General features: G+C 42.0%; 1 protein-coding gene across 1 annotated transcript in view; it reads right to left on the bottom strand.

Annotated features, from left to right (window-relative positions):
- The window catches only part of FLT1 (fms related receptor tyrosine kinase 1), a 112,971-nt gene that overhangs the window by 32,324 nt on the left and 67,588 nt on the right, over positions 1-13,059 (bottom strand). The window contains exons 13-15 of the mRNA XM_087757374.1: positions 9,925-10,215; positions 4,665-4,811; positions 2,640-2,771 (exon numbers count right to left, since the gene is read on the bottom strand). Coding sequence (XP_087613500.1) covers positions 2,640-2,771; positions 4,665-4,811; positions 9,925-10,215 — 570 coding nt within the window. The remainder of the gene's footprint in view (positions 1-2,639; positions 2,772-4,664; positions 4,812-9,924; positions 10,216-13,059) is intronic.

The raw sequence follows: 13,059 nt of genomic DNA, 5'->3' as shown, positions 1-13,059 counted from the left end.
TTTAAAAAGCAATCACCATTTCGATAGTGTCAGAATAGTTCCGTGAATGCTTAATAAATGTCATGCTTCCCTTTTCATCAGCAGGGATCACATTAAGTTATCAAGCATCAGCTTTAAGACAGAGCATATTGCTGTATTCATTTGCTTGTTATACATCTGGATTTCAGTGAGTGCAAGCTGTAAAAGATGCTCGTGCTCATTCCTCGTCAGCACATCCCCTTCAAAAGGTGCAGCACCTCTGCAACTAGTTGTATCGCTGGCTCCCACTGAGAGGGGGTGTGAGGGTCCCCGGGAGGAGAAGCAGGGCAAGGCTTTCATGGCAAGTCAACCACTCTGCGAGCAGGGCAGACACCGTGCAGCCGGGTGACCCCCCGAAGGATGGCTGCCCAAGACAGCCTGTGCTACCCCTGTGCTCAGCAGCTTGTGCTCCCAGGTTTTTAGGAACACTGTCTCCTCTGCCTGCTGGGTGCTCTGGCAGACATTTGCTGTTCCTGTTCAGGCCTTGCAGATTCGCTGCCTCTTCAGTTTCTTAGCCAAAAGCAAGCAGACAGCTTGCTCTGACATGTCCACAAACATGGTCCCTCTCCTCCTCAGATGTCCCGGCAAGCATGGCTTCCAAACCAAACACGGGCTGCAATTATTTAAAGACAGCCTTTGGATTCCACCGTCCATTCATTCATCTCAGATACAAAAATAACACACTGTTTTATCTGTGAGTATAAGAATGTTTTTTCGGAGGAAATAAAGAGAGCAGACAGTTTCCTTCCTGACTCATTCACAAACTACTCTTCCAATCTGCTGAACACAGCACCAGCACGAGGCATTGCTCCGCTCCCTTTGATCTGCAGCCCCGCACTTCGAGAGCCGCCGGGACGGAGGGAAGGCTTTGGTACTTGCAGTGGCCGTCGCAGGGTCTGTATTTCTCAGAAAGACAAGCAAGCAGCAAAGCCTAGAGAAAGCCTCACGTTTAAGCCCTGATCTCGTCCCTCCAGGCTCAGGGATGGGGTGAGAGGCTGCTGTTCCCTGGAAGAGGGACAGACGCACCAGTTCGGTGTAGGAATGAGTGAGAAAACCTCCAGTGATGTCCCTTCAGGCAGTAGGAAGAGAGAGGGTGGAAAGGCATTTTCCCTGATCACAGTAGGTAAGACAAACTCTCTCTTTTTCTCATCCAGTCTCAAAGCTATAGATTTTAATATAGTAGACTTCATCTCCTGCTTATCTAAGAGCTCCCACAGGAGTCACACAAGAACATTGCCAGTGGACCCCAGGACATGTAACCAGAGAAGAAGCCTTCCTGGCTGCTGTCTTCCCTCAACTCTGGATCATGGACTAGGACATATGACTTCCTAGAAGCCATCCAACAGAATGCTTGTGGTTGTAATAAACAGCCACGCTACAACGATGTTAAAAATCAATACAATAATGAATTACATTGTCCAGGACTATAAATTAGAAGGATGCACTGGACAGCAAGCATTTAGGCACAAGTTATTCTTTTAGCTATTATAGTGGCTGTAAAAACCTTAGCATTATTCATAAAGAGAGAGGTGTTTTTAACTCCTTGATTACACCGGTTAGGCCAGCCCACATGTACATATACTTATCCCTGACCTTTTAAATCAAAAACATCACTGTATCATCAATGATCACCATTAACTGAGACTGCTAACACACTCATGGCAGAAAATCAATACTGATTTACTAGCTGTTAGTGTCTTCTGCTGTAGGGTAGCATCCAAATACTCAGCAGTATTCAGATACATTTATCAATTGTATGAGAACATCCACAAAGACGTAATCCCTGCCTGAGAGACCTAGTGGTAGTCAAACTGTCTTCTATAAAGAGAAACTCAATGCATTTAGGACTATCTGCTTAACACATGAGATCAATAAGATAGGTTATGTCAAATTCAATTTACACATGGCACTGATTTATATGAAGAATGTCAACCTACTTCTCTTATCTCATAGTATATGAACTAAAAGGGTATCCAATGAAACTGAAAAGTCGCTGGATAAACTGTTTTTATGCAATGTAAAATTACTTGATAGAAGCCACTGCCACACGCTTGAGTCAAGCTTGGCAGAAGGCAGAACAACGCTGGGCATTTAAATGAATAACAAAATAACTCAAGTAATGGTTACAGGAATAACTAGATCATACCTACTTCTTACAACAAGTACCTTTGAAAAATGCATGTGTAGCTATCACTATGCTAAAATCTTCTAGTCCAATTTGGCAGTTCACTTTACATTGAAAATAAACAAATGAAAATATCCCAGGCCTCTAACTTCTATGGAATTAACCTGAAATGGGAAAATCAGTGGGTAGGAGAGTGTTTCTTATTCTGTTTTTTGTTTGTTTTGATGATACTAAATTTACATTTCTCTTCTACCCTGACCCGATCTTTGTTGGGTTGGAGCAATTCTTCTTTTTAGGTCAGTGTAAACACGCTCTGAGTTAGCATTTCCTGCTAGGCTTCCTTTCCAACCTGGTACGCTTCCCTTGCTAGGACTTCCTTCAAATTGCTGCCTTCAGAGATCACCGCCTGAGCCCCAAGCCATATCCCCACCTTTCCAGCCTGAGTAAGAACATCACCCTGGCAAGCTTGCTCTTCCCATTTAATGCCATGCTTTACCTTGCACCGTCACATATGCTGCACTCTCCACGGACCCTTTTAAGTTGGTGGCTATGCACTGGTAAAGTCCTTCATCCTCCTCTTTTACTCTTTCAATAAACAGCATTCGGCTTCCAGGCCCTAAAATTATTCCTGTGAAATGAAATATTTTGCAATGAGAGGGAGCCAGGATATAAACAAAAACAGGCCCTTGTGTAATAATATCTGCTTCAAGTTCTTCTCAAAAGAAATCTGAGCCACAGACTGCACAGCACAATGTTATCTGCAGGAAAGCCAAATGTACTTGGATGTTTTGGGAATCTTTTGGAAATCTGTGTTTACAAAGCACTTGTGTGAGTGAAAAAGCTCAGCCTAAGGGAATGATCTTGGGAGCACTTGGTATCGTGTATATTGATTAGCACTGTGCCTAGACTTTCATCCAAGTTCGTCAGCATGTCTCCAAGTTTTGGGAAACAGGTGGTCTGATTACTTAGCAGTGCACTTACAGGCGTAGGGCTGCACCAGAAGCAGCTCAAGCTTAGAGCACTTCCAAGACCCAGCTCCATGTATCCTTACTGGCCTTATGGGCAGCAGACTCACTCCAAATCTCAGTTGCCCATGTGGCATGGAATGATGGGCCCCTTCTTGGACAGACCCTAGCTAGTGCAAAGAGACGTCCCATGAGGTATACCCTAAAACACAGAAGCTACCTGAAGTTTTCAACACCTTGTTTATTCCAGATGGGTCAACCCAGAAGCCAGCCTGGGCAATACTCCAGAAAGCGAGGAAGAGGCAGGCAGCAGATTTGGCCTCAGGACTGCATTTAAGGCACTGTGTAGCCAGGAAATGTGCAGTCAAGTACACACTTGTGCGTTTGGCTCCATCAGAACCACTGTCCCATCAAAATGTATTCCCACCATCTATTTCAGGCACCTAACTAAAGTGCTCTGACCTACTCTCTAGAAACATCTTCCTGGCTCCTAACTTTATGTGTTGCATTACACTCAAATTAGACACGTAACACTCATTTTAGAAGACAGTGCACACTACAATGATGTGATCACTGTAAAACTTTATGAAATCTGGCTCTAGATTAAGTTTAGTGTCCATGCTGCAAGTCTGCACAGGCTTATAACTCACTTGGAGAAATCCTGTTTTTCCCAGTTGCCTTTATTCATGCTATAGTAATTTCCAATAATGCAGGACAGAACATTAAACATAAACTTTCTAAAGCATTGTTATTGAAGACTACATTCAGCATTCAAGGTCCTACAGACCAAATCTCCTTGAACATTTTTGCTCAGCCTGATCCAAATGTGGATGAATTCCCACGAGAAAGGTTTTGCCTTTAGCCTCATCATCCATCTCCACCTGAAATCTCCAAGGAACACTTCCGTGACTGTGGTACCATCAGAGCTGGACACGTAGCCTTAGCTGATCTTTGAAGCCAAGTTCTTGACACAGCAGTAAATACCTCCCAAAGTTTTCCTGTAGCTGCAGCACGCCACCTGGGAAGCTGTTCCTTTCTGCTGCATGAGACCTGGATTCCCTGGCTGCTGGCAGATGCATTTCAGTTTTGGATACCCCAGATATGGAATTATTCTGGCGGCTAGGCTGTGAATCTAGAACAGACTTTGCATGCCTGACCACAGACTCCCACTGGTACTCCTACACACATCACTCAAGCTTGTTTTTCTCCTGCCTAGCTATACGCTGGCCAAGACACCTGATCCTTAGGCTCCCTCTATAGTAAATGGAGAGGAATATGTTTCTCTGGAGATGACTCTTCTAAGATGCAAATTGAGTGCTATATTTTTTCCTCTGACTCCATAGAGGCCCTTTGTGCCTACACCTCCAGCTTGGCTGAGGTTTGGCGTGAGACGGAATAACCCGGAGCACCCGTGCTGCTGCCTGCCTGCCTGTAACACCCAGGCAATACTCCTTCCTTACATCTGGGTACTGATGCCAATGACTGCAAATGGCTACCTAAGGCAGATGGGTAAATAAAAAAGCTGTAAAAGGTAAGCGAGTACACAGGGCTCTCACCTGATTCTTGCTGTATTTCCTCATGGTTTTTAAACCAGGATATCTGGGGCTCGGGGATGCCACGAACCTGGCACTCCAACATGGCTGAGTTACTGGTGTTCACTGTCTGATCCGTAAGGTGCCGCAGCAGGGCTGGTGCCTCTTGAGCTACAAGACAAAACAACACCTCCGTTTTACATTCCTGTAACTGTGGGGGTTTAATTATCTTCCCTACCGGCATTTTACGGATGTAAACAGCTATGGCTGTTCTACCAAGTTCATTGTTCACAAATTTTATTTACCGTTCCAGTTTGCTTAAGAGCATCTGGTGTGTACAGAGTACTCGCGTTACTCAGTGATAGCAGGTTATGATGACCAATGAAGACCCAGTGATGACATTGTTTAAAAGGTTTCCTCAGTTCCATTACCAACCACATTTGTTTATTGACAGCAACGAGTTTCTATGAAATCTCAGAGTTTTGCATCATCAGGAGAAACAAACTGTGACACCAAAGTTTTTAACCATTAGCAGGACACCCTTGTAGCAGAGTATCTCTGCGCCACGGATAGCACCATGCAGCTCTGTATACCACAATACCCCTGAATGTGACTTTTATAATTTACTTACATTAAAGAGTACAGTTACAAATCATATTCTGTAAACTCACATCATCTAAAACCAGAAACCATAAGCACAAAAGCATTGTGTTACATGTCCCGAAGTCTTCATAAATTCTTCCACTTTTGCGTTTCACATATTTGGCTGAACACAACAAGACCTGGCCAAATCACACCACAGCCTGCTTGCCAAAACTGCGTTGGTGAGAAATGCGCCCACGTCCTCTGGCAGCCACAGATGCTGGAAACCCTGACGGCAGGGGCCGAAGTGGAGTGCTAGCAGGCCACACAGCATAGCAACACTGGTCCTGTTTTACTTTTATCTACTGACATTCACATGAACGCAATGTAATAAAACACATTTCCATGACAGTCAGCGACAATGAGTATTAGAAGCACATCTCATCTGTTCTGCTTCTGCTCAAGGGACTCCCAGAAGGGCATTTCAAAAACACTCTGTAAACATCATGTTAAAGTCATCCCTGAAAGAAGCAAAACAACAAATCTTTCTCATCTTCATTTCAACCCTTTGCTGCTCTTTCCCCCATTTTGTACAGAGCCAAAGGCTGTTCTGACAAAGACCAAGATATTCGCAACATTTACGCACATTATATGGCAATATCTTTCTGTGACATTTGCTACTCTTATATCATCCTTTTTGGTATTTTGGTCCCTTTAAAGCAGTGATGGAGAATCCAGAGAGCTCCTGAGCAATCTCACAGATGCAAAATACTCTGCAGGTTCCCTCAAATTCCCCGGTCTTGCAAGAACTGATTATTTGCAATCTTTCCTTTCAAGGACACTGCCAGGATCAGCGGTTACTAACATGGTAAGACACATATTACAAAACATGAAATAAAATAAAACAAAGCAGAAACCAATTCTTAGCAAATGTTTTCTTTTAGACTCCAATAGATACCAGTACACCAAGTTCAAGTATAATGTCAGCTGAATTTCTGACATTCTGTGTTTGGAAGATTATTCTCTATCCTTTCAGAAAAACTGACTACCAGACATTTCCATCTTCACAATCATTCTGGTACCAGTTGTAAATAAAAACTCTCCAGAAAAATTAAGCACCTATGTACCACCAGCTTACACAGTGTGCATGAACCCCGTAGTACTAAAAACACTTTTAAAGTAAGCTATCTTTGCTATGATCTTACTCCTTGAAATTAATTCCAGCATAGTCACAACCCTGCAAAGACCAGTTTGGGCTTTTCTGAGCTGCAAGTCTGCAATTTCCACAGGCAATGCTATTTTTTGTTTACAGTGTAGTAGACAATTTGTTCTCTCTTCCCAAACAGTAATGCTCATGAGAGAGGCTGTAAAGTCTTCATCAAATGCCTACACAATGACATGGTCAACAATATTTGCCTAGCAGCCAAGAAGACTGCCTTCTTCTCATTGATACCTTGCCTCGATTTTTCCACAGTTCTCTTTTTTCACAACACAGTCTGTCTATGAGCAGGCACCGCCTGACACATGTCCACATAGGCACGCTGAGAAGAGCTCCCCATTTCACGTTTATCAGCAGTCCCTGATGGACACCCCAGCCCAGACATCCAAAATGAAGGCGGACAAGATGACACAACAAAGGCAAATCACACATTCTGTGAGTTATTTGTGATTAATTTTAATTTGTTTATAGCCATACACTAAAGATGGGTTTTCATATTAAGAAAAACTTTTTTTGCTTAAAACTTAGATCCAGTCACCATTCACATATTTTCAATAATTTCTCTGCTGCAATAAGCTGATTTTTCAAGGACTTGGTCAACCTGAGGATTATTTTCTTTTGCAAACCACCTGTTTTCTCCCATTCATTTTTGTAGTGAAGCCAAGGGGGGGAGTTTCCAACACCCCGCTCCACTCACCCCAAAGCTGAGGGGCTGCCCTGGCTGCCAGCATGCACAGTGCAGGGCTCAGCACCCAGGGCAGCCCGCCAGACTCGTCCCCAGCCCTCGTGCCTACCCACAAACACTGCCCGGCTGGGCCCAACTCTGCTCTCAGTGCCCCCGAGGAACTTCATTGTAGGCAGAGTTTGGCCCAGGGGAGCGACAGGGGGGGTCACAGAGGGGAGAAGGGGATGCGGGTGTCAGACCACTCAGCCGACCCGGAGTGGTAAGGAGGGAAAATTTGCATTTTCAAAAGCAAACAATGGCAAATGGGAAGAAAACATTACAATTTGTTCATTTGGGGATATATTTTTGCATTCCATCCATTTTTGCCCTTTGTTATGATTATGTTGTCTGTTCACTTATTTTTATTAATCAGTACAAAAATATAAATACAAGCTTTAATTTTAACACTTAAAAAACTCAAGAAATATATTTCACGCCTTTCTCCCTAAATAATATATTACACAACAGAAGGCAGAGAAACTCCTCAAACCGATGAGATTCTCCAGTCATCTGAGGACGTCAAAAGTGACATCAGTAGTTTTTATCTGGCCACCAAGAACTGCTTTCCTCAAACGTTTCCAGTGAGGTTTCTCTGTGCCTCCCAGCATGGGCAGTCACATTGCGATGTTAGGACATCCTTGCACAGCGTGGCCCTCCGAGAGCTGGTCGAGACCAGGCTGGCAGGACGTCCACCCAGCACTGATACACATCATCGCAATTCACAACAGTTTCACAGAGGAACAGTCTAATTGCCATCTCTCTTTTTTTTTTTGACCCAAACTCATATTGCCTGGCAACTGGCTGCTACCAGTCATCACGCTCCAGCTCCCAAGGCCGTGGAAAATTCATAACGTCCTGTCATCACCGCCCACCTTGCCACCAAATGTCTTCTCACAAAACAGCCTCATAGAAAAGGGGATTCTTATTGTAATTCTTTTGAAGACTTGCAAATGCTAAAGAGCGCACTTGCCCCGTTTTTAAGCAGTCACCAATGATTTCGCTTGCTTTTTAGGCATATATTGGAAAAAAAGAGACCCAGGTCCCTTTGCAAGAACACATTGTTTCTGGAAGCCATCACACTAATAATGAACAAAAGAGCTACTGTATACAAGCAGGCTATAGGTGACATTTCAAGATATAAATGATTATTCTTTTCTTTACTCTGACAACTTCCAGGTTATCAATTGTTTTCTAAGCATTTTAGGCTCCATGAAACTGGCATTATGGGGAAATGCTATTGTTTACCCTTTCACACTTGACAAAAGCAATTCCCACGTGAAAGACAAGTTTAGCCGTGGGACACAGTCTCGATACCTAAAGGAGGAAATAGTCTGGTGAGTTCCCAAGCGCAAGAAACTGTCATGTTGTCACCCTCTATTTTAAAAGCACAGCCACTTTGTTCCTTTGCTGTAGCTATTTTGGTCACTACGGTCTGTTTTGTTATGGCTTATGTAAATGCTATATAAATGATCAATCATAAATGTAACCAAAAATAATAAAAGCTATGTATTGTAAAAAAATAAAGTTATCAGATCTATTAAAAATAGTAACTTCTTCCTTATACAGAATTTATAATACACAGAAACATCTCATAGCAAAATCACGACGAAGGAAAAAAAAGGGGAAACGCTCACAAGGAAGTTTTAGGTTGCCCTTAATTCTCCTTCAGCAGTTTGGCTGGTTCTTAATCCCCATAATAAATCCAATTGTCATTTGCATACCAAAAGCAATGAATTTTTTTAATGGCTTCAATTTTGAATTTGTATTTTTAAAAACGTATTAAACAACTCACTGTGCTGGCTGCAACCTTGTCAGTCGTGTTAGTGTAATATTTCTCATTTAATAAAATAATTACAACATTACAAATTCCTGTATCTTCAGGCCAGGAGCAATACTCACACTTCTATCAGTAGCTTTTTACATTAGTGCAGAACTGACTTTAAAAACTGACCAACACAGCAACTGGAAGTCTACCTGGATTTATTTGGAGAAACATGGTTCACGTCTGTCAGTTTTAAAATCATCATTTATATAAATGATATGATAGGTCTGTGCATTATATCAACATTTTTATTTCTTCCCTGCATACTTCCTTTAGAAGATACTTTTTAAGATTAATGTACTTTAGTGTAGAAAATAATTTCAAATAAATAAGCATTAGAACTTGCTCAGCAGGTAATATTTATAAGTCCATCAAGATCAGATTAAAATAAAAAATATATAGTCCAGTCAATCTCAAACTGAATTGTGCTCATTCTGCACATTAAAGTTAACTTATTAAATGTCCATTGTTGACTGAAAACAGCAGTTTTTAAAGTTAATCAGTTTATTCAGCTTTGACACTTTTGATGAGGCTGATATCAAAGTGGAAGGAAAGATTGATCCAAAGTTTTCCTTATCGCTCAGTAGGAGACAGCAAGAGAAAAAATAACAATATGCAAAATGTAGCACAGGGGATCTTCCAAACCCCAGCTTCCACGTGCCTTGTCAAAGCAGAAAACACCCGTCTGAACTCAACTGGAAGCTCATGCGTTACGATTTTGTTTGCTATTCCTCCTACGTCCAACCCATGGGGGAATGTGCACCACCTCAGGGCCTGAAAGGTAGCAACAGTAATAAAAAATCAAGATGATATGAGACACCTGTTACTGTTTAATGAGTCCTTTAATGTTTTACATTGCTTTGTGTTGTACAATCATTCCTTGTGCTTTTATATTTGAGGATCCGAGAGTAAACAGCCTTTTTGTTGCAGTGCTCACCTCTGATTGTAACGTCTTTCTTTTGAAGCACTTCTTTCCCCGTGTATATGTTCCGTGCTCGGCAGGCATAGGTGCCCGAGTGTGCCAGGGAAACGTTCTTGATGGTCAGAGTGAGGGTGATGGAGTACTCCTTGTTGAGAGACCTTTTTGCTTTCGTTTGATTGTTGACTGTCCTCGGTAAAATCCAAGCAATGTCTTTGTACAGGAATTTGTTGGCCGAACAGGACAATATCAAATTCTCTCCTTCAATGGGCATTTTTTCCAAACTAATATGGAATCCACTCGGTACATCTGTCAAAAATCAAGAACACTTTTTAGTTTATACAAAATGAACAAGCCAAAATTAACACAGCATATATTTTCCCCTTTATCAGGAAGCCTTTGAACTAATCAATGTCGTTGTCTTCCTGCTGAAGTCTCTAAACTTTCCTTTCATATGCTAGGCTCCAGCTATTCTTATAATTTGTCTTGGAGCTACAAGACACTTGGGCTCAGACATCAGTTGGTGTAAACTGAAGTCGCTCTTGGAAGTAATGAGTTTGTATAAATGTTATGCCAAGTTAAGACAGGCTGAGGCAAGGTACCAAAAGCAGAATTATTTAAAGACAGCACAGTGCGACTATGAAAAAGGAGGAAAATTCTGATCTCAGCTCCAGCTTCTGAACTGCATGAGAGAAAATTAATCTCAAGAGGACAGCAGAAAAATACTGCAGCTCATCATGCTTGGTTGTATTTTTTTCTTGCTATTCATGAGTATTCAGACAAATTATGTCTATTTCCTAAAAATACTTCAAATCCTGAGAAATTACTGAATCTGTGATTACACATCTGCGAGTTCCCTTGGAACACAGGTATTTACCCTCTGTGCATTTAAAGCGTGTCAGCCACCCAAGAGCACAGTAGAAACAGTACCCGCTGGCCTGGGTGGCCAGCTGTGTGCGAGCAGCACTAGGATGAAGATCACTCTGTTCAGACTGCTTGGCATTAAACATAGATGAATAATATTTCCACCTGAGAGAAATCAAGGATCATCACACCAACCACTTACTAAGTGACTTAAGTTTTCACAAAGATTTTTCATAGCAGATAGTTCAGGCAGGAATAATTTAGCCGACAAGGTAAAAAGGCATACTTCAAGAAGTCATGTTTGCAGTTCATTGTAACATTACTGTAGCTTCCTCCACCTGGGGAGCGCTGCAGACCCGTGGCAGTGTCAATTGCCTCCTGGCCACCTCCACCTGGGGCTCATCCCTCCAGTGAAGGAGAGTTACGCCACTGACCTCAGTGAAAGTAGAAGCAAGTTCCTGAGAGAAAGCACTTCCAAGTTTTACTCCTAGAATGCAACCTCTCTTCGTTTATTTGTAGCCAATATTCTGATAAAGTCATTTCCTTCTTCTCAGTCAAGTGACATTGACTTTGACCATTTTCAATTGTTCTTTCACTGCTAATTGCTATGGCACTTGGCTGTGAACTTGACTTAAAAACGTAAGAACGGTTGTGTCTTTCATAAGGGAGAATTATGCCTTCTTTTCTTGTCTCTTAGTGTATGAACAGCTCAACGCCAACTTTCATTCAGTTCCATGCTTACCAATGTTGCTTCGGGTTTAATGACACAGCAGCAGGGACACAAAGAGTAGATCTCCAGTGAATAATATGCCACACCTTCTTTCAGTAACCTCTTTCACTGATTGACCAATCCATCAGAAAGCTTCTCCTTAAATGCCCACAATGCAAACTGAGCCGCTTTTCCTCCCCAGGGGAACCACGAACACGACCTGTTCACCTCTGCCTTTCAAACAAAGTTCTGCATGTTGAAAGTCTGCATCAGTTCCTCCCCTTAATATCCTCTTTTCCACACTTAGCCCTGAGTGTTAAACACAGGGTAAATGAGCTCCTGCAAGTCCTGGATTGAAATTTCCTCTGGCTGTAGATGCCTTCCAGGGAGAGGCCTGATTTCTGTTGGTTGAACTCATTGTGCCCTTGCAGTGAGAGCAAAGTGTGTGCCTGTCACCAGCTGTAGTTCAGGTGTGATCCAAAGATCAACCTAACGGAGGCAGTAACACTAACATATTAGATTGGATATTAAAGCCTGTGTGTTGACTTGTTCCTCTTACATTTCATTGGGATCCCCTTTTTTCCTCTTTCCAGCAAACAAAAATATAAAAACCCCTTTAAATTTAGTGAACTTATCTATGAGTGACTACCATCAGCATCCTTTTTGATATGTAAGGGTGCACGCTGTCAGATTCTGGTCTCAATTAAGAACATGTTAACTGCGAGTGCTATTAAGATGAAAGCTTTCTGTACAGGGTGTACAGAATATTTAGCCATAGCCATCAAAATGTAGACATCTACTTGAATATAGTTGTTTTGTATATGGACAAAAGTTTACAGCCCATGGAGTGACACAGGCACCTCCAGAGGGCAATGCAACCCATCGCCTTAAGATGAGTCAAATTCCAGAGATCCTGATCCCTCACGATTAATTATGAAATGATCCTACAGGACCAGCTTAGGCTTAGATACCTAACTTCAAGGCTTAAGTTAGATGAAGTGAATCCTATGCTTGATTTTGGTAAAAAGCATTAAATCAAGACACACTTAAAACCAATCAAGGGGCCAAAGTTTTGATCATGGATAAGTATTTGGACCAAAGAAATTGCTGCGTCTTACTCACTGTACATCTCAAATTGTTCTGATATGTGGTGGTAAAGCCAGGGTATGGGTCTGAAATACTGCTAATTTCTGTCTTTCGCAGATGCCAGTACTCAGCAAAAGCTAGGAAGAGCCAAGCAAAACTCTTAAGATGAAACTAAAGATCCCCTGGGACTGAAGCAAGTGAGCTATTTTTAACATAAAAGGATAGCGTGCCAACAGAATCATATAGTTGCAACTACTTCCATGTTGTCAGGTCTGGAGCTCTTCCTAGTGTGAAGAAAGACTATTTTCTGAATAAATCTAGTGACAAAAGCAAAATGCACAGGATTCCAAGCAAATAATTTGTTTAAAGGCTACAAGCCCCCTAATATATGACACCTCTCACCAATTGTTACAGACTCAGGCTAGCTAAATAACATGGCTGAGAATAATGTAAAAGGGTTTTATTTACTTTAGTGATTTGAAGCTTCCTGTGGA

The sequence above is a fragment of the Nipponia nippon genome, unplaced genomic scaffold (assembly GCF_047370975.1).
Source record: "Nipponia nippon isolate SJK-2023a ecotype South Korea unplaced genomic scaffold, ASM4737097v1 scaffold_2, whole genome shotgun sequence".
Lineage (NCBI taxonomy): Eukaryota > Metazoa > Chordata > Aves > Pelecaniformes > Threskiornithidae > Nipponia > Nipponia nippon.
This window is presented reverse-complemented; position numbering and strand designations above follow the sequence as displayed.